Here is a 27,240-nt window from a genome sequence, read left to right on the forward strand (position 1 = left end):
TCTCTCAGAGGAGTTCAGTATAACTAGGTTATATCTTTCTCTTTTGATGTTCCCCAAATCCTGTGAGACCATTAGGGCAAGAATGACTATCATTTTAAAAAGGAGTGAAGAGGTAAAGTGACTTGCCCAAGGTCATATGTAGCTGGGAAGTGGCAGAACTTTGATTGAAATCCAGTGTAATTTTTGGACAAATTCAGGGAGTCCAACTTTACTTAGTGAAGAGCAGACTCAGAAAACTAGTTGTTCAAAGAGGTTATTTCATCAGGAAAGTAAAACAGTTTTAAGGATAGTTTAGAAAAATTTTGGGGTGACAGATCCAGAAATAGTTATTGAAGGCACTCCAATATACAGGGAACCTCTCCGCTGAGAAAAAAGTTCACCTTGATCCTTCTCCACCAACTTAAAACAAGGTTTCCTGATGAATGGAACCTCAGGTAAATGCCTTTATGGGAAACTCATCGGTACCAATGGTGTAAAGGCAGGGGCAAAGCTAGGATAGGAACCTCCAGATGTGGATGAGGTCTGGACATTCAGGAAAAGGTGCTTGGACCAAGATCTGTTGACTTCTTTCATTACTAACGGCCAGATGCCTGTCTCACCTGCAGGCTCTGACTAATTTTGCATTTCTGAATTGTGTGGTGTTCGCAATCCTGCTGATGAGCCACTAGTCCCATAAGTACATATGTGTGTATGCAGGCCTGTGTGTGCATATTCATTCATTCAACAAAAATTTACTGAGTGTCTTTTGAGTGCCAGGTGTTGGGGATATAGGAAAAAAAGAGAAGACCTCTGCATTCGTAGAGGTCACTATTTAGTTGGGGAGACAGTAATCAAGCAAACAACTAAATAAAATAACTGGAAATATGTGCTATGTGGGAAAGAAATATGGTGCTGTGATCAAGAATAATAGCAGGGGTGACGATGGGGGTGAGAATCTACCAGATACTGTTCAGGGAAAGCCATTCCAAGGTGATATTTAAACTAAGAAATTAAAGGATGAGAAGGGACCAAGAGTCCCTCTTCTGCCTGGGGCCAGGTGAGGGGAAACTCCGGAGCAGGTTGCTGGGAGTACCCAAAAAGTGTGCTGTTCTGCTCCTGTTCTCTCTGTCCCATTCTACCCTTACAAGGCCCTCCCCTCCCCGCCAGCACCCCTACCTGCCAGTCTCACCTCAGCCCCTTCAAGTGCCAGGTAGGGGTATCTCCTGGCCCCATCTCAAGCTGTTCACAGTTCTTCCCTGCCCATTCCTGTCTTCCTTCCCCTGCAGATCTCCTGGAACGAAGGGATTGACTTGTGGTGGCATGAACTCATGCAGGGGGCAGGGGATGAGTGTGAGCCTGAGTGGTGTGATGCTGAGGACCCGCTCTTCATCCTGTATACCAGTGGCTCCACAGGCAAACCCAAGGCAAGTTGTGTGTGTGTGTGTGTACTGTGTAGGGGTGCCAAATGAGATTCTGAGGAAGCATATGATGACATGAAATTTACAACCCTGAGTTTCAGAAATGTCATATTACCTTTTCCAAACTGAAGTAAGACACTAAATTGTGAGCCCCAAGGTAAGATAATTCAGGTGGGGGCTTTCACATTTACAAGAAAAGGAGAAAAGGATCAGTCCATGTGGCTTACACTGATTTTTCTTGCCCCTGCCCACATGGTTTGGTTGAAGGATAGCTGCCCTATCAACTCAAGGCCAAGGTGGGCACAGGGATCCTTCCTGGGCTCCTAGGCTACAGCTCTTAGAATTCAGTTCCTTCAACATGCTAAACTTCAATATCTTGTCCTTCCCAGGGCACAGGGTGGGAGCCAGGAATACTTAAGAAAACTCTGACTCTTCTACTGACTTGAAAGATATGACACTCTACCTTCCACTTACCCCATCCTTAAATTCTTCTCTCCACATGCTTTAGAGTATCCTTCAATTGGCCTTTAGATACACAATTTTAGTCCGTCTTTCTTAGGGATGGGATTTTGATGGAGTTAGCAAAGATTATCTTTTTAATTTTCCGTTCAGTCAACACGTAATTGTGTGTGTACAAATATACAACAGAGATGCTATTAGATGTGAGTGTACTAGAAGTGTTCATGTGTGTGAGTATGATGTGGGTGGCTCAGAAATACCATCTTAGCGTGTGGGTGTGAATGATGGACTGAATATATGTGTGTGGGGTATGTGATGGGAACATGGAAAAAAGGGGACGGAAGAGAGGTGGATGCCATGAAAGGGTGCTGGCAGGGCCAGAATCCCTGAGGATCTTCCTCTAGCTCTGCCCAGCCTACATTTAGTGATCAGTGGGGGTGTGCCCAAGGCCCCAACCAGAGGCCCTCTTTTTCTCCAGGGTGTAGTACACACAGTTGGAGGCTACATGCTCTACGTGGCCACAACCTTCAAGTACGTGTTTGACTTCCACGCAGAGGACGTGTTTTGGTGCACAGCAGACATTGGCTGGATCACTGGCCATTCCTATGTCACCTATGGGCCACTGGCCAATGGTGCCACCAGTGTTTTGGTGAGAGAGGAGCTGGGACCCATGGCTACCTGGCCTACTTAGGGGATGGACAAGATGATTCTATGTGACTGCCTCCCAAGGCCACTCGGTCTAGAGGCAGTGTGACTTACACAGTCCTTTCTTGGTTCTGAGGGGGTTGTACATCCTAAGTGGGATGTTCTCTTGGCTTGTCTGGTAAGGGACTGAAGGCATGGGTTTGTCAGAAAGGGCAAAATACTGAGCCTGAGGGTATGGTAGGGGAATGGAGGGACTATTGGGAAGAACTGGGAATGACTAGCCTTCACTGCGGTCAGTTTGAGGGGATCCCTACATACCCGGATGTGAGCCGCCTGTGGAGCATTGTGGACAAGTACAAGGTGACTAAGTTCTACACAGCACCCACAGCTATCCGTCTGCTCATGAAGTTTGGAGATGAGCCTGTCACCAAGTGAGACTTCACCCCAGCTGCTGCCCCATGGGTATCCCTCAGAGCTGAGTGCTGGCCTTTATGCACAGTCTTTTCCATTCCCCTGTTCCAACTCCCTGGCCTGGAATAGGGGAGGGGGCAGGAGAAGAGCCTGGGCATATCCTGGTCTCAGTGGTACTCAGAGCCTCCCTCTCTTCTCTACTCCCCTGCCCAAGGCATAGCCGGGCATCCTTACAGGTGCTAGGCACAGTGGGTGAACCCATCAACCCTGAGGCCTGGCTGTGGTATCACCGAGTAGTAGGTGCCCAGCGCTGCCCCATCGTGGACACCTTCTGGCAGACAGAGACAGTGAGTAAGGGCTTGAGAAGGTTGGGGCTCAGGGATAATGTGGGAAGACTGATTTACATCCCTGGTCTTTTGACTTCCACAGGGTGGCCATATGCTAACCCCCCTCCCTGGTGCCATACCTATGAAGCCTGGTTCTGCTGTGAGTAAGGCTCTCTTGGCTGGTCTTGGGCTAGGCAGGAGTAGAATCTTGGGGCATTTGGCCTAGATAGAGGGTGGGGGACTGGACTGAAGATGTGTGCAGAATTTGAGGCTCTGCATCTCCTTTGGAGAAGCAAAGAGTTGAGTCAGAGTTGTCTCATTCTTCTCCTTGGGTCCTGTCTCCTGTTTGTTTCTAGACCTTCCCATTCTTTGGTGTAGCTCCTGCAATCCTGAATGAGTCTGGGGAAGAGTTGGAAGGTGAAGCTGAAGGTTACCTGGTAAGGCCCTGGCCCTTGGGAGTGTTTGAGGAGGTGGGAGAAAGGGTCCACCAAGGAGTACTATACTTGGCTTCAGAATTTAGAACCTGATCTCTCCTGGTAGCCGCTTGTGACTAAACTTCCATGGTTGAGGGTTTATCCTCTGCAGAGATCTTGGGGTGAACCCTTTTGGATGCTTTGTCTGTGTCTCTGCCTTTTGGCTTACAAGGCCCTTAAGGGCTCTGCTCAAAGATTCCTGATGATGCATTTTAGGGTCTGGAAGACTTAGTCCCAACTCTTCCTTTGATAAACATTCTAGTATGAAAGGAGGCTTCATAACAGTGGAAAATTATTTAGGCTTCAGAGTCAATCTGCCTGGGTTCAAATTCTGGCTCTGTCTCTTCTGTGACCTCAGATAAGTTACCTCACTCCTCTAAACCTCAATTTCCTCATTTGTAAAGTAGAGTTATAATAGTACTCTTCTGTGGTTGCTGAATTGATTAAATTAGATAATCCCTATGCCGGGTTTAGTATAGAACCTAATAGTGCTTGATAAATGTTAACTGTTGCCTTGATTGTTGTATTAGTACTTACAGGGAGATCATCAGCCCCACCCTCCACTCTGCTTCACTTTTACTTAGAGCAAGTTAGTAACAAGGGCAGGACTTGAATCCAGGCCTTCTGATTCTTAGCCTAGAATTCCATCATCCTACCAATCTGCTGCCACAGGATGTTATTGATTGGGGCAATAATTACTCCTATGTGGGTCCCACATTTTTATATGACTGTTTTCATTTGCATCAAACTGGACCTACTTTCCTGAGGGTTTACCCAAAAGGAGACTCAAATTTACTAAATGCTTATCACTAAGAGAACATTGTGCTAGGCAACTTCTACATACTACCAATTTAATCCTCACAATAACTTTGAGAGGTAGACATTATTTTTTCTGATTTACAGATGAGGATCCGGAAGCTGAGAGGTAAAGTTACTTACCTGAGGTCACACAGCTAGTAAATGGCACAGTTGGGATTCCAAGCCTGGACTGTCTATTTCCAAAGCCTGTACTTTGTCCTACTTCTCAGGAATGGCATTCAGGGTATTTCTCCTCAGGTTTGGCAAAGTTGTGATTGTCTTCCAGTGAGACAGCACAGCAGATGTGACCAGTGTGCCTTCCTCACTCCCCAGGTGTTCAAGCAGCCCTGGCCAGGGATCATGCGCACGGTCTATGGGAATCATGAACGCTTTGAGACCACCTACTTTAAGAAGTTCCCTGGATACTACGTGACAGGAGATGGTGAGCTTGGCTATCCCCTTCCCACACCCAAGACATTTTCAGGACAGGAAGAGTTGTCTAGGGGTGGAGAAGGAGAGAGAGAAGAAGAGGAAAAAGGATGGAAGGAGGCAGGAGGGAGCGGGTAGAGGGAGAGAGGGAGAGAGAGATGGAACAGCAGGGAGAGGGAGGGGAGGGGGTGGGGGAGAGAGAGAGAGGAAAAGAAAACGTCTTTTGTGTCAGTGTCTAATATCCAGGCAGAGCTAGAGACTTTAAGAGCAGGAATGAATGTTGCAGGAAGGGTCTTAGCATGGTGCCATCTGAGATTTGCTGAAAAAGGAAAGAGGTTCTTATTTCCATTGCTCCTGTGTTGAGATGGGACATATGGCAATGTGTATTACAATGTCATGTGTGTCTCCACGTCTGGAGGCTGTGTTTGCCCATGTGCCCATTACCATTCCAGTCATCCACAAATATTTATTGAGCACCTACTACATCTAGGCACTGATCTAAACATAGAGACTATTACCATGAATAAGGTAGGCTAGCTAGGTCTCTGCTCTCATGGGGCTTACCTTCTAGTAAGGAGAGACAGAAAATAAACTCAGCAAAAAAGTAAATAAGCTTGTGGGATATTAAGAGACAACTTCTCTGAAGCGACATTTGACCACAGACCTGAAGGGTGAGGAGCCAGGCATGGGAAAATTTGGAGTAAGTGTGAAATGTTCTATACAGAGAAATGCTTGAAACATCTGAGGAACAGACTGAAGTCTGTGTGGCCAGAGTGAAGTGAGCAAAGGGAAGAATGTTATATGAAGTTGGAGAGGTAGACAAGACAGGGCCTTGTGAGCCACAGTGAGTTTAGATTTTATCCAACGTACAGTGGGAGACTTTTAGGGGCTTTGAGCAGAGAAGTGATGAGAACTGATTTACTGCTTAGAAACTTTGCCTCATTTATGGAGAACAGACTTTAGGTGGATGTGTTAATTATCTATCATTATGGAGCAAATTACTCCCAAACTTGGAAACTTAAAACAGCAAATATTATATTATCTCATACATTTTAGAGGATCAGAAACACAGTGGCTTAATTGGTACTTCTCATTCAGTCTCTCGTGGGTTGCAATCAAGCTGTTGGTCAGGGCTGCAGTCATATGAAGGTTTGGCTGAGTCTGGGGGACCCACTTCTGAGCTCATTTATGTGGCTGTTGGCAGGAACCCTCAGTTCCTCACCACTTGAGCCTCTCCACAGGGCTATTCATAACATGGCAGCTGATCTGAGAAAATGCAACCAAGACAAAAGCCACAATGTCTAATATAATCTAATCTCAGAAATGACATCCCATCACTTGTCAAATTATATCGATCACATAAGGCTAATGCTACTACAGTGAAAAAGAGGACTACACAGGGATATGAATACGAGGAGGCAGAGATCAGTGTGGCCATTTTGGAGCCTGGCCACCACAGTGGGCAAGGGTAAAAGCAGGAAGACTTATTAGGAAGCTATTGCAGTGGGTGTGACAGTTTGGTAATGTGAATGCATCCTACTGTGTGGTATTTATTACATTGTGCATTTCTTCTCTTGCTAGGCTGTCGGCGGGACCAGGATGGCTATTACTGGATCACTGGCAGGATTGATGACATGCTGAATGTATCTGGTGAGGGCCAGGGACCATTTTCCCTTATTAGCCCTGCTTTCCCAGCAACTCCCAGGTAAAGCCTTTCAAGAAAGCCAGGACGTCCTTTGGCCAGATCAAGTTTGGAATAAGGCATTCAATTTATCTGCCCAGGATTTGGAGTAAGACTGATAAACACTGGAAGGTGCCTAAAGGAGGGGAACCAGGATGGTGGGGCAACTAAAGCATGTCATGTGAGGAATGAATGAAGGGCCTTTCCCATTTGACCAGACCAGGACTGCCCTCTAAGCACAGATGGAGCAGGGGCTGGGGTAAAGGCAGGGATCTCTCTCATGGCACCTCCTTTCCCTTGACAAGGACACCTGCTGAGCACGGCAGAGGTGGAGTCAGCACTAGTGGAACATCAGGCTGTTGCAGAAGCAGCTGTGGTCAGCCACCCTCATCCTGTGAAGGGCGAATGCCTCTACTGCTTCGTCACCCTGTGTGAAGGCTACACTTTCAGCCCCACTCTCACCGAGGAGCTCAAGAAGCAGAGTGAGGAGCCTTTCTGGACAGGGACTGCAGGGCCCTGTTACACAGCAGGTTGTAGAAAACGGGCTAAAGTGAGCTGTTCCCCAAAACCACAAACACATCCCAGAGGACCTTAGGGACTGATTGCCCTCTTCCCACTCAGTCTCCACTAGGATAATAATGGCTGACATTTATAGAATTCTTTCTCTGTGCTACCATTGGGTTAAGTGCTTTAAATGTATATAATCAGCCCGTGAAATAGATCTTATTGTTACTCTCATTCTAAAGATGAAGAAACTGAGGGTCAGAGGCCACACTGCTAGTAAAGTGGGATTTCAACTCTAGCAGACTGATTCTAGAGCCTGAGTTCCATGAAGATGGAGTAAGATAAATGAGATAGTAAAGAGACAACTGTTAAAATGAGGGAAGGACAGATGGGCAGTGAGCCTGAGATTAACTCTGTGAGCAGGGCCTTGAAGAGGAAATAGGTAGAAAACAAAGCCATCTCTACCTTGGTTTTGGAGAGCCTGGCTTAGGGTACTGAAGAAATGCTTAATGATTTGTTGGTTACAGTTAGAGAAAAGATCGGCCCCATTGCCACACCGGATTACATCCAGAATGCACCTGGTTTACCTAAAACCCGCTCAGGTATGTTCAGAGGCTCAAGGAATTAGAATGGGGATTGAGATTGGCCGAGGCCCAGTGGTAGTGGAGTGTGTGGATGGAAGCCTTTGGCAGGGCTGGAGTGGGTCAGTGCTTGTCACCAAGTAACCCGAAGTCTATCATCTCCCAGGGAAAATCATGAGGCGAGTGCTTCGCAAGATCGCTCAGAATGACCATGACCTGGGGGACACATCTACTGTGGCTGACCCATCTGTCATCAGCCAGCTCTTCAGCCACCGCTGCCTGACCACCCAGTGAACAAGACTGCCTTTTACCCAGGAATCTCCTTACTTGGCTATCTAAGGTTTTGCCCATCTTCCCTGCCCCCATCCAGGAGTGCTGAGGGCCAAGGCGGATCCACACTCTCCTTCACCTAGCTATCTGGGACCGAGGATCAGCTTTGCCCCTGGGTGGAAGCAACTTCGTGACTGCCAGGCAGATGAGACAAGGCCCAGGTTATCCTCAGGTTGCTCTGCCTGCAAAGAGCCCTTGGAGCCCTGAACAGAGACATGTCTCCAAATCAAGTTAAGTGTTCAGAGAGCAAGTAAGGGCCTAGACTGAAGCAGAGAGGCAGCTCTGTAATCCTAGGTCAATTCTCTCAGGAAGCACCAGTCCTTATCTTGGGTAAGCACTTGCCCTTAGAAATGCCTGCTTGTGAGTCCTGAACAATTATTATTTTTATAAACACTCTGCTGCTTCTCTTCTGGGTCTTTTGTGCCAGATGGCAGTGCTTGTCTGCCCATTTGCTCCAGGGGCTGTACAGGCAGACTCAGTTTTCAGGCGGTTTTCAGATTATTTGCTTCTTTGCAGGAGTAAATGTGTTTTGTTCCTAAGCCAGAAGAACTTGTCTTCCTTGTCCTCTGTTCCCACCCTCTTCTAAACAGTCCTGTCCATGAGAGACACTCTCAAATGAAACTGTCTTTTCTCGCCCTGGTTGTGCTCAAGTCCTATGGTTGTAAAAATAAAGTCTGTGACCTCAAGAAGGCGGTGACTTGTTTTCTTAGGTATCTTACAGGCTGTATACTTGCTAGCTGCTCTGATTGTGTGTGGGGATGGGAAGGAGAGTGGTTTTCATCAGTAATACCCCGATATCCTCCTTCTAAAACTTTTGGTTTGGGCAGGGCTTCACTCATAGGCCCTTTGACAAGCTCCCGAGCTAAGCAGGAAAGCAACTGAAGCCAGTTCACAATTGTGATGTCCCAACACAGCTGCCCTCCTCCTAAGCTCCTGCCAGGGACCCTTTCTCCTGCCTATGATCTCTGGGGAACATTAGTGATTGACTAAGGATTGGAACTTCAGAGTCCAATCACAAGTGCCCTATTCATAGGGTGTAGAGCTAGGGGAACTCTGATTCGAGCCGAGTCACTTCCCTTCCTCCAATCCACCTTAACTGGGCTGACCCAGATTATAGCTCCTCCCTCCCATACTGTACAAACCAAGGAATCACAGAATCAGAAATGTAGTTTTATTTAAGGCAGAGGCAGGGAAAGACTATGCCCTTCCACCCTCCTCAGTCCTATCCCAAGTCAAACACTGGGACCTGCTGAAAAGGCTGATGACAAACTGACAGGAGGATGGCAGGGTTAGGAACCCTGACCTCAGATCAGGTTCCTTTCAGCTGTACCCATACTCCAAGGATTTAGGGGCATCCAGACTTCACCTAAGGGAAACACAGCTTTTCTGGTCCTCAAATGGGAGGTACCCAGGATTCACCTTGTGAAGACCTTGTAGGTCTCTAAAAGAGAACAGCCCACCCAAGGTGAAGGCAGAGAACCCCTCTCAGGAGGACTAGGAGAGGAATGACAAGTATGAGGGATAGAAGGTTTCTTGAGTGAAGTCTGGGCGGGCCTACATGTGCCCTCACACAGGGTATGGGTTATCCAGGACTGCCACTCCTGCTGCCACACCACCATCTGCATGCTCGATGGCTTTGGTTCGAAGCAGATGTCCCACGTGCTTGTTCATCACAAGTGTCTTTCCCTGCCTATGGAAATGGGGGGCAAAAGATACACGACTCTCACCTGGACTCAGCCCCCAAACCCAGGACCTTCCCTGGTCCCAGCTAGACAGCACTACATGGATGGCTGACTACACCCAAGAAAGTGCTAGGATTTTAGAATCAGGTTTGGGTTTGCATCCTAGCTCAGAAATCATTAGCTCTGTATCTTTGAGCAAGTTACTCAGGCTTTCTAAATATCAATTTCCTCAGTTTAAAATAGGGATAATACCTCTCACTTTGCAAGATGGTCACAAGGATTAAATAAACCAGGAAAAGCAATTAGCATGACGCTAGGCTCACGTCAGGTTCTATAGTTGTATATTTCCTTCTCTACCTCTCTCAAGATGGCTGTAGTGGTGGGGAGAGGGAGACGAGTTGGGGGTGGCAGGCAGAGTGGTTGGGAGGGAAGAGTATAGAGAGGGAAGGCTCTGGTGGGCAGCATGGTAGGATCTGGTATTCCTACCTTGCTCTGACCTTGGAGTGAGTATTTTGCAGGAAGTGGTATGAGGGACCAGGAACTATTCCTTACAAATTCCCAAGTCTTTCTGATTCTCGGTGCTCAAATCCAAACCCAGGGGCCACTCGGCTTTTCAAAGCCACTGAGTATCCTCTATCTAGCCCATACCATCTTTACTCAGAATCTCCAGAGGCCTGGGAGCTGGACCCAAGCTCTCTTCTTCCCTGGGGTCTCCTTCCAGTCCAGGGTTATTTTCTCAGCCATCTTGCTACTACTTGAAATTTCCTTCATAGTTGCAAATATACTTCTCACCCAGCCTTATTTTGATAGCCCTGTGAAGTCTTGGGTCCTTGGCTTCACTTACTAGATAAAAAAATGCAGCTAGGGATTGGCAGAGCTGGCACTGAAGCCCAGGATTCCTGCTCCCTTCCCAGTGTTTCTCTCCAAGCTTCCTTGGCTGGCCGTCTGGCAAGGAACAGCCCCTCCCGACTGGCTCACCTGACATAGACCCCGAAGATGCCCAGCTCTGAGATGCATTGGACCACCCGGACAGGACTTCTAGGCCGTAGCAGGCAATTTCCAAAAGGCTCAGGCTCAATCTTCTCCATGAGGATGTAGGAGGCCCTCTCCTCGCTGTCCTTCAGTTGCTCCAAGGCTTGTACCATTTCTTCCCCATATAGGTTGTTACCTGCAATTCCACTGGCCAGTCACCCTAGACCCTCTGCCCACCTTCTCCACCCTGTGCCCCCACTTCTGGGGCCATGTGGGTAAGTCGGCAGCCTCAGTTCCTGACTCCAGCTCAGTGAAGCCAGGACAGGCCTGGCTGCTAAGGAGGGAATGTCACCTTAATAGAAGAGCCCTGACTCACACAAATGAACACACCTTCCACCACACCATCCTGCCCTGGTTCTCCTCCTCCCTGTCTATAGCCGTTCCTTCTCAGCCTCTCTGACTAGCTCCTGTCCCTCCTAAATGTTATTACCAAGGAATTGTTCTTCCACTCTTGTTCTCTCCGCTATGCACAAACTTTTTTTTTTTTTTTAGGCACAGCAACCCTTGGTTGACCTCACAGATTGCAAGGACCTTGTCGGTTTACAATCCCTTATTTTTTATTTTTTACGCCTACAGCACCTGTTCTTCCTAGGTGGTCTCCCATCCAAGTACTAACCAGGCCCGACCCTGCTTAGCTTCCGAGATCAGACAGGATCGGGCTTGTTCAGGGTGGCATGGCCGTAGACTATGCACAAACTTTTTTCATCTATATCCTATAACTTTCATCTATATCCCATAAGCTCCGTCTATATCTTATAACTTGTTAACACCCAAATCTTTAATTCAAGCTCCCTGCTCTAGACTTCACATAGATATTTCATGGGCTCCCAAAAAACTCAACATGTACAAACATAATTTATTACTTCTGCCAGAACCTGCCCCTACTGGACCTATTAGGCAAAAGGCATCCCTGAGTCATATTTAACTCCTCCCTCTCCATCGCCTCACCCACTCAGACATATCTCTTCAGTCTATACTCCACACTATCATAGCCCTAGCCCAGGCCACTACATTGCTCTTCTGGACAACATACTAGCCTCCTCTATGGCCTTTCTGCTACTAATGTCTCCCCTCACTCCAGGACATGCTTTACCATGGCTGGAATGTGGATCCTGGATCAATTGTGTGTCCCTTCTCTTCTTAAAACTCTCTAATGATGTTCTACCCTTAGGATAAAATCCAGTTCCCTACAGACATTCAATATCCTTTATAATCAGGTCCTAAACCATCTTTTTCAGCTCAGATCCCTGCCTCCTCCCATCTCCCACACAATTCCAGCCTCATCAGTAACTCATGAATCTCCAAACATATCACACTCTCATGGACCAGTGCCTTTGCTTAAGGTTCTCCTTCTGAACGGAATGCTCTTCCTCCTTTTCCACCTGGGAAACTCCTACCTATCTCTTAAGAAAAGGATAAAAAAACCATCTCTTCTGGGTCTATGAGGCAGAAATGATCCCTGCCCTCACAGAGTTCAAACTAGGCAGGAAAACATCTAACATCCTGATATGACCCCATCTCACTTCCCCACAATCCATCCACAGGCATCTCAGACTAAACTTGTCTAAACTCTCGAAATGTGGATTAATCAGATTACCCTGTGCTCCAAAGCACTTGCTCACAGAGTCTCCTGAGACACTGTCCAAGGTGAGGGTCTGTGTCAGGCCCTCTTTTATCTCCCAGAGCCTAGGACTATGACCATAACTAGTACCAGTCAGTCAGCACTGGTGACAGCCTGCTAGCCCCTTTTCACTGAGCAGCCCGGTAAATGTGATCTACCTACCTCCACCCTCTCTCTGGGGCTTTAGCACAAACCGGCTAGGAGCAGCAAGGGCCTCAGTGATGGCCTGGTCCCCTTCTTCACCCTGGCAGGAGGCAAGAAAGCAGTCACCAATAGTCTTATGCCAAAGAGGCAGGAGCTAAGATCCTGCTGGTTGTGCAGAGCAGCATCGGAGGAAGAGGAGAAGGGGAGAGAGCCATAGGCCCCTTCAGGCTGGATGCTACTATCTCAATATGACCCCTCTCCAAAAAACCCAGCAGTAGCAATGAGAACAAGTTTTCTCTGGCAACAGTTAAGGAGTCTGCAGCAGGAGGCCTGGGAAGCGGGTACAGATATTCCCTAACTCTTGCTGTCTGCCTCAGCCACTTCCTCTGGTTACCATCCCCATCTCCACCTTTGCTGAGAGAGTTTATAGTGGATTCCAGCCCCACTCTTAAGGACTCTAGAGGTTCTCACAGAGCATCACTGACCCAAGTCCACCCCAGTGCCAGCTCCAGCCTCCCCGACACATTGGGCTCTGGGTCCCTGCCACATAGGAGGCTTGTGGTGGGAGAAATGAACTGCGCACACACCATGTCCAGTGAGTAGAGACCAGCAAAGGTGGCACGGAGGCGGGCCACGGCCTCAGGCTGGCCAGGGAGCAACACCTCCAGCACGCCCACTCTGCTCAGCTCTTGCTGCACCTTCTTAGTTCCAGCCAGCTGGGTGGCAATGTCCGGGCACTTGACAGCACATGACCTCTCCAACAGCAGGCGTGCTTCCCAGTTCTTCAGAGAGAAGAAAACAAAAGGCATTCTACTTTATTTCACTTTGGCTGGCCTTTACTGAGCATCCATCAGATACCAGGTATTGTGCTTTCTATCCTCACTTTCATTATCTACGAAATCACTGTGACACCCTCGTAAGGCAGGTGTGGCCCCTCCCAACCTGCAGGATTTTTTTCCCCCGCAATCCACAGGATTCTTGCCCTCAGGGACCTCACAGTCTAGCACAATGAAACATGGCTGTAATTAAAGGAGAAATTGACAAAAAGGGTAAGGATGCAGAAAAATTGATAAGGAGGTTTGAAAGGGGTGGGACACTTGCTTATGAGCTCAGCTTCCCACTGTACTCCAAATGAAATCCAAACTCTTTCCTTCTCAACCTCATTCAATGCCATCCCTCTAGCCACATAGGCCTGTCAGTCCACAAACACACAAATGTCATTCCTGGTTAAGGGCATTTGCATTTGCTGCTTTTCCCTTTGCCTGGAATTCTTTTGCATTTGGCTTTTCCAAATGATGGTTGGATCCTTCTCATCCTGAAGTCTTGCCTCAAAGTCATCTCTCAAATCACCCTATTTAATGTAGGTTTCCCTATAACTATCTTTTCACCTTATGGTTTCATTCAAATAGTTTCTCCCAACTAGAAAAAATTTTTTTTCTTGTTTTGTTTACTTCTGACGTCCATCTCCCTGACCAGAATGAGAGCTCCACAAGGACTGGACCCTTGTCATCTGTCTTGTTTCCTGTTGTATCCCCAGTGCCTAACACAGCGCCTGGCACTCTGTAGGTTCTCAATTAATATTTGTTATTGTTGTTTAATGAGGTAAAATCTGAGTGGACAGAATCTGACAGGTGAGACTCAATAGGGAAGAGGTACAATAAGTCCTCACTTAATGTCATTTATAGATTCTTGGAAATTGCAACTTTAAGCAAAATGACATATAACAAAACCCATTTTACCATAGGTTAATTGATATAAACAAGAGTTAAGTTCCCGTGGCATATTTCTGGTTACAAAAATATTACCAGATCGCTTTTATTGGATTTCATTCACCAATGTTACCATAAAAAAATTTTTTAAAAATTAAAAAAAAGAAAGAATAACTTGAGTCTCTTTGAGGATTCAGAAGGCTGAGATATTGTGGTAGGTACCTCAGAGCCATCTAGCTCATCATCAATTATCACCACACACCAAACAACAACAACAACAAAAACACCCAAATCTCTAAATAAAGACCCAAGACACTTCTAATATTAAAAACTGAAATAAATGTGAGCTATATATCCACTTAAGAAAGATTAATAAAAATAAGTAAGATAACTATTTCTCAACATGTTCAGTCCAGTCCAAGGAGCTTATCCTGGCAGCTCAGGGTGCCAGGTGGGAACCAATCCTGGAAAGGACACCCTTCTATCACAGGGCACACACACTCACACTCACTCAGAGTGGGACAATTTAGACTTGCCAGTTCACCTAATGTGCACATCTTTGGGATGTAGGAGGAAACCAGATTACCAGGAGAAAACCCATGTGGACATGGGGAGAATTTGCATACTTCACAGAGACAGTGGCCCTAGCTGGGAATCAATACTTTTCTCATCATTATAATGAAATGACGTTATTCAAGGATGTGCTATACTCAGATTAACAGAATAATATGAGAAAGGCCTACAGGTGGGTAATCACAAGATGAACGGTCTGGTGTATTAGGAGTTTAGTGTGTGAGAGGCAGGTAAACAGCAGAGGGTCACATCTCCTAGCTCTAGTCCCCATTCTCAGGCACTGAGGGGACAGTCTGTCCTTGACTCCAGACCACATCAAACTGCCTACAGTAGGACCAACGTTATGGTCTGAGGAACAACGCCCCCACTCCCCAACCTACCCCTACCCATGCTATCCTTCCTTTGATACAATCATTCTACTTGAAGTACCTTTGACTGCTCTTCACCAATAACCCCAGGCACCTAAATACTAGGCTGGTATTCCAGGCAGTGTTACAGGTGCCCAGAACATCAGAGATAAACCCAGAGAAGCACCATTATTTTAGAAGCAGGGAAAGCAAAACTCAGAGATGATGTGGTGCTTGCTCAGGGTCACCTAGCAAGTCACTAAGCCTTGCAGACTTATCTCCATGTTCTAAACCTGGTCTGAGCTTCTCAGTTCCCTAAAGATGTCCTCCTTATGCACTAATTTCCTTCCTTATTAGCTCAACCTCTTTTCTCTTTTTAAAGTTTTCTTTAATTCCCCCAAACCCCCATCCTAGAACATGGATCCATTTTCCAAATGAACAGTTTCTCTTTTCCCTAGTCAGTGAGTTCCCATCATTGCTAACCACTTCTAGAGAAAAGGACCTTCTGTAGAGCTGCCACCTCTATAGAGCTGCTCCCTATACAGCTGCACCTTAGGGAGAATCCTATATTCAAAGAACAATATATCTAGAAGGAGCTCCCTTAGTTTTCTAGTGTAGTTCCCTCAGCTTACAGAAATTGAGCCCAGAAAGGGTCAGGAACCTACCCATGGGCACACAGAGGCAGAGCAAAGTCTTATGACCCTAGCTTACTACTCATGGTATTTCCTAACTTATTTCCTCCTTCACCTTCTCCCAACTGAAAGCAGGGATTCTCAGCCTCTCCATACAGTAGATTAGGGGCAGGAGGAGAATGATAATACTGAGAATGACATTGGACTGAGAGTCAGAAAGCCTGGAACTCCTCGTGAGACTTTGACAAACCCCTGCATCTCTTCGAACCTCAGTTTCTCCATCTGTATAACAGGGATAATTTTATGCCTCCCAGAGTGGTTGTAAGGATTAAATCAAATAATGGATGTGGAAAGTAATTCTGAAACTACATGGTAGGATAGCAAGATAAGGTGATATCATTACTATCATTAACAAAAATGGGCAGGTGATGAAAACTTTCTGATGCAGATAAAAGTTGGCAGGAGGAAATGGTCAGTAGTGTGGTGGAACTGGTTTGTATCAGCTAGTGATAGCTGACCATATTCACCTCTTCCCAACTCTGTGTTTAGAGACGTTAAGTTGAGTAGCTTGAAACTGGCTATGATGGGGAGTATTTACACTAGAGAAATCAGCAAATGCTTCAAATTGGGACTTTTCTTTTAGAAAGATGATTGTTAAACATTTATCTACATATCCCCAGAAACAGTATGAATGGCTGAAGCATCGTAGATTCCTGAGGATTGATTCTAGAAGAAAGTGTGTTTGTACAGAGTGAGAGGTAGCAAAAAGCTTACAGGATAATAGGTTCCAGCAGCAAATTCCCTGAGGAAACACTGAAGCCAGAACTCAGGGAAAAACCCAGGTTGTTGTGACACTGGAGTTGGGTCTCTGAGGAGTGATAATGGGTCCCAGGAGGCAAAGAATGGTCAAAGAGAAAATACTGACCTGTTGACTGTACTGACTTGGCACGTAGCCATCTCGGAAGTAAACCACAGCAATTTCCTGGCCATCTCTGGAATGTAGGATGGAGAAAGCTGCTGTGTTAAATTATAACTGACGTGTTTAGCGGTTTAATCTATTTCAAGGTACAATAAAATAAGTTTCGCTTCTTTCAAAGTCCACAGCAATAGACTGGACAGGGGTTCATTGGAACCAGTGAAAGTAGATACCCATCCCACCACTGCTTCTACTGAAAACATAAAGGTGTGCAGTAAAGAATGCTTTAGAATATTTCTGATCTAGTCATTCTAGGAAGGCCAGAGGGAAACAAAAAGACAACCAGAATCACATTAGGTACATTTTTAAAAATTTGGCTCAAAATTAATGAGCAGCAGAATCACATTGCCATATTTAGCAAAACATACTTGCATTTACACTGTTTAAAGTAGCTGAAACTAAGCGGAGATTTTTGGGGGGGATGATGGTGGGAGATGCAAAATTATCAGTCTAATTAAGATACGGACTGTCTTTTGAATGTTTCCCTTTCTCTTTGATTTATTTGATATTTTCTGGTTTATCTTGAAAGTAAATTAATGACTGTCGTTATGCTAAAAGCACACCTTGAAAATAGTAAGTGGTATTGTGAAATTCCATGGAGGTTCTTAAGAATCACAAGTTTCAGGTCTAAATATGTATACTGCAAGCAATGCTATCCAAATATATGGTACTCAAGTCATCTGGTGTGAACCCTATGGGGAAGCACAGGGCCTGGCTTGGAGCACAAATCCAGGCCCTTTGAGGTCTTGCTTGAGCTCACACAGCAGGTCCCAGATCCAGCACAGAATGAGCCAGCTACTCCTCTTCTTCCCTGACTGCCCAGCTCAACTGCCCAGGCCTGACTTGACTAGCTACCCAGAGGGGAAAGAAAACTTTTGGGAGACCAGGGACATATGAAAACCAAGGTTATTTTAAGAAGGTCATTATCCAGAATGTCAGCAGCTCTGTCTCATACAACCCTTTAGAAACAGAACTGGGCTAGCCTTCTCCAAAATTTCCTGGAATGATGGGCTATTTCAGAGTTCATCCCTAAAATTCAGAGAGAAGGAAGCGAGCTATCACATCTCCCAGAAGAAAGGATTGTTTAGGGGAAGTGGGTGGCAGGATGAGTTTCCCAAACCAGCCCTCTATCAGATCCTTGGGGAATGCTCCCTGAACACTTACACAAACAGCTTTCGGTCTTGGTCCAGAGATCCCTTTTCAGAGACATCTTCAAACGTTCGCCGGATTACATGGATGTTCCTGAGAAAGATGGACAAGGGTCAGAGGGAGTAGATGCTCTGTTCTAAGTGGTTCTCCCAATCCTGGGGCCACACCTAGAGGTATCCCCTCCTTCACTTACCTGGTCAGTAACTCATTTTCTATGGCACGCTGGTCAAATATGTTCCTTTCCTTCTCTTGAGCAATCAGTAGTACCAGAGCACTGGGGAAAGAGCACAGGTGCCCCAAGGCAACTACAAAGCTTATCCTCCCTCTGTCCCACCCTCTTCCAGAGTGAGAATAATAACAGTTTCCTGAAAGAGCAGATGTCTTCTCAACTCAGGACTGTCTCAGGCATAGACACCTAAGGCCACAACACATGATTTCCTGAAAATAGGAAAAAACAAAGATGTCTCTGCCCCTTCTCTAGTAGTTAGACGAAATATTTCAATGATGTCAATTTTCTGTTTAAATTAAAATCTAGAGTTAAAATCATTTCAAAAACCCAAGAGGACTTTTTCTTAAAGCTTGACACAATGTTTCTAAAACCTTTCTGGAAGAACAAACAGGTGAGAGTAGTGAAGAATATTTTGTGAAGGACAATGCTGGGAGTTGGAAGCTAATAACCCTATTACTAGATAGTTAAGCATTAATAAAAGAGTTTGTAGTTCTTGCATGAAACATTAGACTAGCTCAGTGGAATCCTACAGAAACCTTATAGTGCCAAGTATAAATAAGGGGTTATCTCCTGGGATCTCTGGACATTTCTGTGATGTACACAGGGCTACATTTGACCCATAGTATTAACAGGATTACTGGGGCTTACCTGGCCTCTTCCTATCTGCTCATCTGCATGTTTCTTAAAGAAGTAGGAGCTTGAGGACTCAGGGAATGCCAGAGAACTGTCTGTCTGGCTACCAACCAAGCTGTTTTCAGGTGTCAAAGGCAAGTCCAGGCCTCTACCACTCTCTTAGGGTCAATGCTCAGCAGCATCAAACTCCAATTTTGCTGTAGCTGTACTGCTCTGTGCCTGGGGCTTCTTGCTGAGACCCTTAGGTGGCCAGACTTTGGCTTAGGATTCTAAGTGTGGATTCCTGTACTTGGCCTCTTGTCTGTCTCTGCTTCTTCCTACCTCAGCAAACAATCTTGGACTACACTCCTGACTGCCTGACTCCTTTCCACTTAGCCAAAATACAGGTCCTAGTATTCCCCCTCTCCTGGCCTGAAAACTCTTGAGATCAAACATGGTATTAAGCTGAGTCTTGGCTTTGAGCTGGGTATCTGAGACACAAGCTAGAAATGGTGCTCTCGTAAACTATCTTGCTCCAAGAGAGCCCCGAGGGCCAATAGCCTTGCTCTTAACTTTGCAGCCTGATCTGCTCTGCTCGTGGGTAGGAAGGTGGCACCTGGCTCAGGCTGGCCCACCTCTAAGAAGCGGCAGAGGAGGGAGGCTGGAGGCTGTAAAAGTGGAATTATATGTCCTGGTTAATTAAGTTAGTCTGTCTCTGCCAAATAATCACAGGCAGACTCAGAAAACATATTCTACCTCCTCCTGCCTTGAGTTCTGAGCAGTCTGTTGCAAGCAGGACTAGGAAGGTTGTTGGCTAAGGAAGGAAAAGGGGCAATAACATGATGGTTGGGAGTGAGGACTCCTAAATCTCAGCCCTGGCTCTGTCAGTGACTTGTAGTGTCGCTTGTCCTTGGGCAAGTCAGTTTCTTTCCTTGGAACCCTGATTTCCCCCCATCTATGAAATAGATGGGTGTTAAAGATCATAGTTTCTCCAACATTTTATACCAAGAATCCCCTTTTCTTCTCTCATTCTAGCCACAGATACTATATGTTGAATTTGAGTAAATGTCTAAATTGAAATCATAATTCATTTTCCAGGCTTCCTTTAAAAAAATTCTTACAAAGTATGAGATAACTGATGAAAATTAATCTGCTCTACAAATGCTCGAGCCTCAGTTTTTCAGTCTATATTATGGGACCATTTCTCTTGGAGGCCGAACAGTGTGGTAGAAAAAACACAGGCATCAGAGGCAGATAGATATTAATTCTAAATTTACTAGCTGTGTGACTTCAGGCAAATTACTCAACCTCTCTGAAGCCCTTGGTTTGCTCTTCTGTAAAATAAAACTAGTACTTCTTAAATGATAGTTATTATTATCAATATTAAAAGTATTGACCCTTAAGTTTTTTAAAGCAATTTTCAAATCCATGATTTCATTTAATTCTCACTACCACCCTTTTAGGTGTTATCGTTACCCTCCATTTACAAATGAAGAAATTGATGCTCAGAGAAAAGAACGGATATAGCGAGGGTCATGTGCTGGGTCCGCGGACGTGCCAGTTGACTCTCAAAATGAGGAAAGCCAGTCCTTGCTCAGGCTCCCCACGTCTCCTACCCACCAGTGCCTAATTTGGGGCACATGAGTCTTTTCTCCCCATGGTATACCCTTTGTAGCATTTGTCTATCAGCAGTTTCCTAGCTGGCCCATCTCCTGGTTTCGCTCTTAAAATATGACCTAGCCAAGAGTTCTACTTGACAAAATATTCATCTGATGACTTCTAAATGCTCAGAGTCTGAGGTTTCTTGAGTCTTAGTGAGGCTTAGCAAGCTCAGAGAGGCTCTCCTGGAGGTAATAAAGTGATCACGAATGCAGGTTCTGGAGGGAGGCAGACTCTGGGCTCTACCACCAACTTGCCACTTGACTTTGAACAATTCATGTCACTTTTCTGAACCTCAGTCTCCTCATCTGTAAAATAGGGGAGAGAAAGAGTATCTACCTGGGAGTGTTTGATATGAGGATTCAATGATTAATGCACTTAGCACAAAGTATGGTACCAGTAAGAGCTCATTAAGGGTTAACTATTAATGCCATATTAACATTGCAGTAACTGTTAGTACAGTGGCCCCTCACTTATCCAGAAGTCACTTACTTAGCATCTTCACACATCTGGAACACGTTTGAGAAATAGGAAGGAAGCAAAAAATGCCCATAAGCAGTTAAAAAACTCTGTAAAATCTCTATATCAAAGCTAATGCATTTATTCATCGAAGAGGCCCTCGTACTCATTAGACACAATCATAACAACCCAGATCATTTGCTTTCCTGAACCACAGCAAATCGGAAAGGTGGTATAGGGATGGGAGTAGAGAATTCCAAATTCAAGCACACTAACAGCAGTAAGAAGTAAGAGCTAATAATAGGGAGACAGGCAGAAAAACTATGAAGAAAAATAATGAGAGCATAGAGCCTAACAGCTGGGGCCATCAGTACAAGTAAATAGCCTCATATGCCTTTCTAACTCTACGCAGCACCTCTACATTACATCAAGATGCAATCACTGACAGTCAAGACCTCTAGCCAACAAGAAAAGATTAAATTAGAGTCAGCATCTCTTATTTAAGAAGGAAGCCCAAACTCCATCAAAATTATTTTGGCACTTAAAAGTGTTAAGCTTTTCTATCCCTACAAAAATTTGCTCATTCCCTAATGATGCCAGGCAAACAAGAAGTTGCTACACCCACGAATGCTGAATTTAAATCAGGATTCTGCTGCCACTTTGCTCTCCCTTACTTGGCTGAGCCGTAGAGCTCCCAGGCTTTGGCGATCCCCAGGGCCAGTCCCTTGCTGGGATTATTGGAGAGGATCTTGGCAGCTTCTTTGGTCTTACTCAGGACACTGAGAACATGTCTGTTGGAAGAGAGATGTCTGTTCAGTAATTCAATGAACCTGAAAGACCCCTCTGCCTATGACTCACAGACACTTATAAGGAACATCACTTTGAGAATCAGCTGAACATTAAAAAGCATTTTACCATCACATTCCTGTAGGATCTACCTTAAGCTAGACTATGCTGGGCTGCCCTACCCCTGGCCCCTGGTGTACATGCCTAGAGGAGGCCTGAGACCCTGTTTCCACTCCACACCAGCCTCCCAATAAGCTGGCACCTCTTTCCCTGAGCCCCAGGTGCTGTCTGGTATCCTGCTGCAGACCATCTGGAATTACAGCAACATAGAGCATCACTGCTAGATAGAAGTGGATGCTACTAGGGTCCAACCCTCAGATGGGAAGCCTCTGCATCCCTCCTTGCCTTGGATTCTGACCTCCTTTCAGGCCTTAAAACATATAAGCTCTTTCTTACCTCAGGACCCTTATAGATACTGTTCTCTCTGCCCAGAATACTAACTTGTACGATGAGCGAGTAGGACTAGATGAACTAAGGTCACTTCTTTCCCTGAAATACCAAGACCGAATTACAAGTGGAAACTGTGCTACAGGGAGGAAGCACATGACCCAGAGCCCAGGAAGGCACAGTCAAAGTTGGAGATCCCTGCCCCGACCTGTGACTATAGGCTCATTAGGCTGTCACCCCACTGGTGTGCCCAGGGCTGCCCAAGGGACCCACCGGTGCACAGCTGGGGTCCGGGAGGCCAGGCCCCCGAAGCTGGCAGAGATGGTGTTGATTTCAATCTGTTTCAGGGCTGGGGAGCCATCTGCGTTGCGCTGGAACATGTAGTCTGAACGATTCAGGCCTAGGAACACAGTCTGCGGGGAAAACTGAAGGCTGAGGACATTTGTCCAGGGGCGGACTCTGAGGGCCTAGCCACAGAGCAGACAAGAACCGTGAACACTACATAGAGATCAGAGGCACTGGCTAACACTCCCAAACACAGTGGAATCATTGTTTTGGTCATCCCAGGATTGGCCACTGATGTATAAATCCAGTGAGGACCAGCAAGAGGCAGACTGCCGTGAGCTCAGGGCCTGGGCCAAATTCTTCTGGTTAAATAAATAAATAAATAAAATAGAGGGAGAGAGAGAGAGGAGGGTTGGTAGGGGCCAGTCAAAGACTGGGGCAGAGCAGGGAACGGTTACCTGGGCAATGCCCTCTTTCAGGACTTGCTTGTGGATGTCAAAGAGACGAGCAGTAAAATCGTCTCTTTTGATGGTGCTGCAAGAGGAAACAGAACAATTTCTAGGCTACATAGAACCTTAAAGGTCAAGGAGTTCCGCCCCTGTGCACTGACTCCTGAATCCTGTCTGGGTCTTCTGGCCCAAACCCGAACACCCACATCAACCCCTCAGAAAACAAGTGGTTTTGAACCCAGCTTTACAGCCAGATGACTTGGGTTCAAATCCCAGCTCTACCACTCACTACCAGGCAACTGCGGAGAATCATTTCACTGCTCTGTGTTTAAGTTTGCTCAACTGTAAAACGAAGAGGGAAATAATTATATCACAGAGTTGTGATGAAGGGTAAATGACATATTACACATACAGAATTGAACATAGTATCTGGTCACAACAAGAACTCAATAATGGCATGTGATATAACCATTCTGTACTTGAATAGCTCTGATGGATGTGAGTTTTCTGACTCACCTAACATTAACTCTCCATAGTTTTCCCTATACTCTGGGACCTCCCAGGACGAGTCTTCTCTTCCTCTTCCATGGCAGCCCTCAGAGTTTAGAAGACAGCAGTGATACCCTGTGCCCCCAAAGTTTTTTGACTCAAGCCAAATATCCTACTTTTTTCTTCAACCAGTCATCATATGATATGATCTTCTCAGAGAAGCCTTCCCTGTCTGGGTCAGGTCCCCCTGTTTTCGCTCTCATAGCACCATGCGCCGCTCATTTAAAGCATGAATTGCAGCTGCAATTTTCCATTTTATTTGTGTGATGATTAGAGTTGTCTTTCCTATTGGACTACAAGCCTCATGAGAGTAGAGACCATGTCTGTGATGGCTCATTGTCATGGCCTAGGGTACTGCTGTGACATGTGGTAGGAGCCCATCTAGTATGGTTTTCTGGAGCCTCAGGGAGGGGCACCCACAGGTAACCAATGCCACATTTGTTGCCTTTAAGATTCAGGGCGGTCTTTGCATGCCTGCTCAAACCTGACTCACAGGCTCACCTTGTTACAAGGATCTCACTGAGCCCAAGTAGCTCAGGCCTGCCATGAAGTTCCTCTGCTTCCAAGCCACCTCTCTCCTTGGTGAGAAGAGTCCCTAGCTGGCTTCAGCTCCCAAGAAAGTTGAGACACATTTTCTTTCTTCTGAAGAGGTGCTCCCCTCAACCCCAGACTCTTGGGGGCTATTCTCACACATGTGCTCCTGAAGCTCTTCTCTCTTATAAGGTAGGGTTTGTGTGTATTTCAGAGGAGAGGGGAACAGGGTTTGTGGTTGCACAGACAGGCTGCAGGAAAGGTCTCCCATGTGATCATATTTTTAGGGTACAGGTCATAAATCAGGCTGCTCATATTTCCCACAATCCAGAATCAGAGGTACAAAAGCCAGGTCCATCTTGAGAAAGATGGTGTTGGTATGGTTTGTACTTTCATGACTCATTGAGTTTTTAGCTCCAAGTCAATGGTTTCCAAACTTCTTACCATTATGATCTTGTCATATTCACCCTCATACCAGTGTGTACATTTTTAAAAGATTTTGTCTCTAAGAAAATAATTATTTTCTTTTGAAAAATTAATCAATTATATTATATATATAATGCAATTATATATATATCTAGTCTCTATAGATACACATACATAAATATATATATTTATATATATTTAATTCTAATTTAATTCTAAAATAAAGAATGTAATTCTAAAGTAATTTCCCTTGCCCAAGGGCCTGAAAGGAAGAAAGATCAAGGAAGAAGAGACAGAGAGGGGTGGATGGGAAGAGTCACTTCAGGGGTTCTGTATCCTTATGCCCTGGGTGTTGCCCAGTCTGCACCCCATCCCACCCAGAGATGAGAGGCCCTGAGGTGACAAGAAAGGGTTTAGGAGAAGAATTGAGAAATCTGACTTCAAACCCAATAACCTCACTTGCCTTCTGTTTTATCTAAAACCAAGCTGACTTTTGCTAATTCCAAATGGAAATTTCAGTCTTCAAAGCATGAGGTCCTGGATCAGAGAATCACGAATGTCGGTGCTGGAAGGAATCTTAGATTTAGGCCAATCTCTCATTTTACAGATGAAGAAATTGAAACCCAAGAAAAAAAGGGACTTGCTTGAGGCCATATTTTTAAATAGGTGGGAGAGCCTGGATTAAAAGCCAGCTCTCCTGACTTCTACTACTTTTTGTTTCTCCTGGGTGGTACCTGTCCCCCACCCCCACCAAGTCAGTTGCCAAAGCAATACCTCATGGCTCCCCAGTCTTCCAGTCCCTTGATTCTACCAGTTTCTGGCCTCCCAATGTTGCGCCACCCAGTACCTGGAGAGCGTTTGCTCTAGAAAGGCAGCATTCTGGCTGACGGCATCCACCAGCAGGTTGAAGTCCATCTGTACGGCATAGGCCTGCTCCAGCAGGTCACTGGGGACCAGTGAGGGGAAGAGCGTGAATGGGGCATAGCACACCACCTGATCAAGGAGAGAGAGTGGGCAGGGGTAGAACACCTATGAATGGGTTATCTTCCTGTTAATGTAACCCCATGGAAAGTGTAGCCTACATTTATTGAAGACACATAAACTGCAGAATGGTGGTTATCTCTGGAAAGGCAAGGAGGAGAACAGGAAGGGTACAAAGAGAACCTCTAGGCTCTGTAATATTTTATCTCTTTACACTAGAAAAAAAGAGCAAAAAGCAAAATGGCCCAAAACAAGAAAAAAACCCACAAAAAATTACTGCACACTTGCTGTGTGCAAGGCACTATTTTAAATACTTTGCATAGATTCATCAGTTAACCCAATGAGGCAGATACTATTATTAAACTTAATAAATAGATAAGACACTGAGTCTCAGAGATGTTAAGTATCATGTCCAAAATTATATAAAGCTGTTAAGTGGCTCTGGGATTTGAGCCAGGATGGTTACTAAACACATATACATGTGCCTTCATCTTCTAGTTGGAGGAGAGAGTCTTGCTGGTAAGGCTGCAGCAGAAGTGAACTCTGGCCCCCAGAGGAGAAACCGGGGGTGGTTCTCCACCCCCAATGTTTGAGATGGTGACTCAGGTTGCCGAGCCTAGAGTTCAGCTGCATTCTCAGTTCTCTGGACTTTGGCAGAGTCAGGAAACCCAAATACCATCCAGAACACTGTTCCTTGAAGGGGATAATGATGCATTCTGAGATTCCTAACAACAAATGAACTAGAACTTGGGTAAGAGATGATAACATGACCTGGTGACTTATTTATGAAGCATTCCTGAGTTTAAGCTCTGAGTTAATATCAGTTTGCCATTATGGTAGTACGAGTTTATAGTGTTAGAACTTGGCATTTAAATATTTATTTTTAAGATATTATTTTGAATAGATAATACAAACACATGATATAAAATTCAAAAGAGACAAGATACATAGTGAAAAGTATGTCTCACCTCCACAGTGATCCCAGTGACCTAGTTTTTCTCACCAGAGGCAAATGGTATACTAGCGTCTTATATATCCTTTTAAACTAATGTATATGTATATATACATATTTTCTCTTTTTTTACATACACTGAAGCATATGATACATTGTTCTGTCCTTTGCTTTATAAATACTTCAGAGACATTCCATGTACATTCAAATAGAGCACTTTCATTCTTTTAATGGCTATATAGTATACCATTCTTTGGATATACCACAATTCATTGATTCGAGCCTTCTATTATGAACATTTAGGTGGTTTCCTTTTCTTCTCCCATTTCAATCAATGCTTCAACGAATTTATGTTCTAGGTATTTTGCATGCGAGAAGGTAAATTTCTAAAAGTGGAAATGTCAGGTAACTAGAGTAAATCCATTTAAAATTTTAGTAATTCCCAAATTGCCCTCCTCAGCATCTATTTTAAGACAAATCTGAGGACATGTATTTTTGAGTAAGGTTTTTTCATCTTGAAACCTTTATGAATTAGTGTGAATTCCTACAGATTATGTAAGGGGTGATCTAATACTCTGAGTGCATGTGTGTTGACTACAGGGGTGTTACCGTGGCTTTAAATCTCAGAACTCTGCCTCTTCCAACAAGTCTCATTTGACCTGAAAAACTCCCCAAAAGTTTTTCTGCTGAGACTTTCCTCTGCCTCTGTCCCCCGGACTCTTTATACCCACTTGAATTTGAGATCAATAGTACACAGCTGTTCTCCGCTGTCCATAGGGTAAAGGCTGAAACATTGTCTTTTTACTTTTGATAGAAATACAGAATAATATTCTTATACTATATTTAAAAAAAAAAAAGTATAGCACATGCATAACAGTAAACACTCTGCTTCAAAGTCATCGAAAAAACAGTTATGGGAAGGAGTAAGAACTCCCATCTTATCTAAAGGGGGCAGTTGGAACTCTGTTCTAGCCAA

At 45.2% G+C, this 27,240-nt stretch overlaps 2 protein-coding genes and 1 non-coding gene across 5 annotated transcripts in view; 1 reads left to right on the top strand and 2 right to left on the bottom strand.

Annotated features, from left to right (window-relative positions):
* Window positions 1–8,723, top strand: part of ACSS2 (acyl-CoA synthetase short chain family member 2) — a 54,584-nt gene extending 45,861 nt beyond the window's left edge. The window contains exons 8-18 of one of the 3 annotated variants that reach the window (XM_011378309.2): window positions 1,266–1,403; window positions 2,335–2,505; window positions 2,799–2,932; window positions 3,127–3,259; window positions 3,342–3,398; window positions 3,595–3,675; window positions 4,843–4,951; window positions 6,520–6,588; window positions 6,925–7,101; window positions 7,651–7,725; window positions 7,871–8,723. In XM_011378309.2, the coding sequence (XP_011376611.1) occupies window positions 1,266–1,403; window positions 2,335–2,505; window positions 2,799–2,932; window positions 3,127–3,259; window positions 3,342–3,398; window positions 3,595–3,675; window positions 4,843–4,951; window positions 6,520–6,588; window positions 6,925–7,101; window positions 7,651–7,725; window positions 7,871–7,998 (1,272 nt within the window). In that variant the 3' untranslated portion in view covers window positions 7,999–8,723. Of the gene's footprint in view, window positions 1–1,265; window positions 1,404–2,334; window positions 2,506–2,798; window positions 2,933–3,126; window positions 3,260–3,341; window positions 3,399–3,594; window positions 3,676–4,842; window positions 4,952–6,519; window positions 6,589–6,924; window positions 7,150–7,650; window positions 7,726–7,870 lie in introns of all 3 variants that reach the window. The other 2 variants (XM_011378307.2, XM_011378308.2) reach the window with 2 other exon arrangements.
* A 460-nt stretch (window positions 8,724–9,183) lies between these two features.
* GSS (glutathione synthetase) overlaps window positions 9,184–27,240 on the bottom strand; it is a 37,129-nt gene continuing 19,072 nt past the window's right edge. Inside the window, exons 4-14 of the mRNA XM_011378310.2 lie at window positions 25,179–25,324; window positions 22,835–22,910; window positions 22,365–22,504; window positions 21,533–21,649; window positions 18,093–18,173; window positions 17,915–17,992; window positions 16,700–16,766; window positions 13,101–13,295; window positions 12,532–12,613; window positions 10,695–10,884; window positions 9,184–9,724 (exon numbers count right to left, since the gene is read on the bottom strand). Coding sequence (XP_011376612.1) covers window positions 9,601–9,724; window positions 10,695–10,884; window positions 12,532–12,613; window positions 13,101–13,295; window positions 16,700–16,766; window positions 17,915–17,992; window positions 18,093–18,173; window positions 21,533–21,649; window positions 22,365–22,504; window positions 22,835–22,910; window positions 25,179–25,324 — 1,296 coding nt within the window. The 3' untranslated portion in view covers window positions 9,184–9,600. The remainder of the gene's footprint in view (window positions 9,725–10,694; window positions 10,885–12,531; window positions 12,614–13,100; window positions 13,296–16,699; window positions 16,767–17,914; window positions 17,993–18,092; window positions 18,174–21,532; window positions 21,650–22,364; window positions 22,505–22,834; window positions 22,911–25,178; window positions 25,325–27,240) is intronic.
* Window positions 11,316–11,434, bottom strand: LOC111730824. The gene has a single exon (XR_002776836.1). It is a non-coding gene; the product is annotated as a 5S ribosomal RNA (ribosomal RNA).

Source organism: Pteropus vampyrus, unplaced genomic scaffold (genome assembly GCF_000151845.1).
Source record: "Pteropus vampyrus isolate Shadow unplaced genomic scaffold, Pvam_2.0 Scaffold336, whole genome shotgun sequence".
NCBI lineage: Eukaryota > Metazoa > Chordata > Mammalia > Chiroptera > Pteropodidae > Pteropus > Pteropus vampyrus.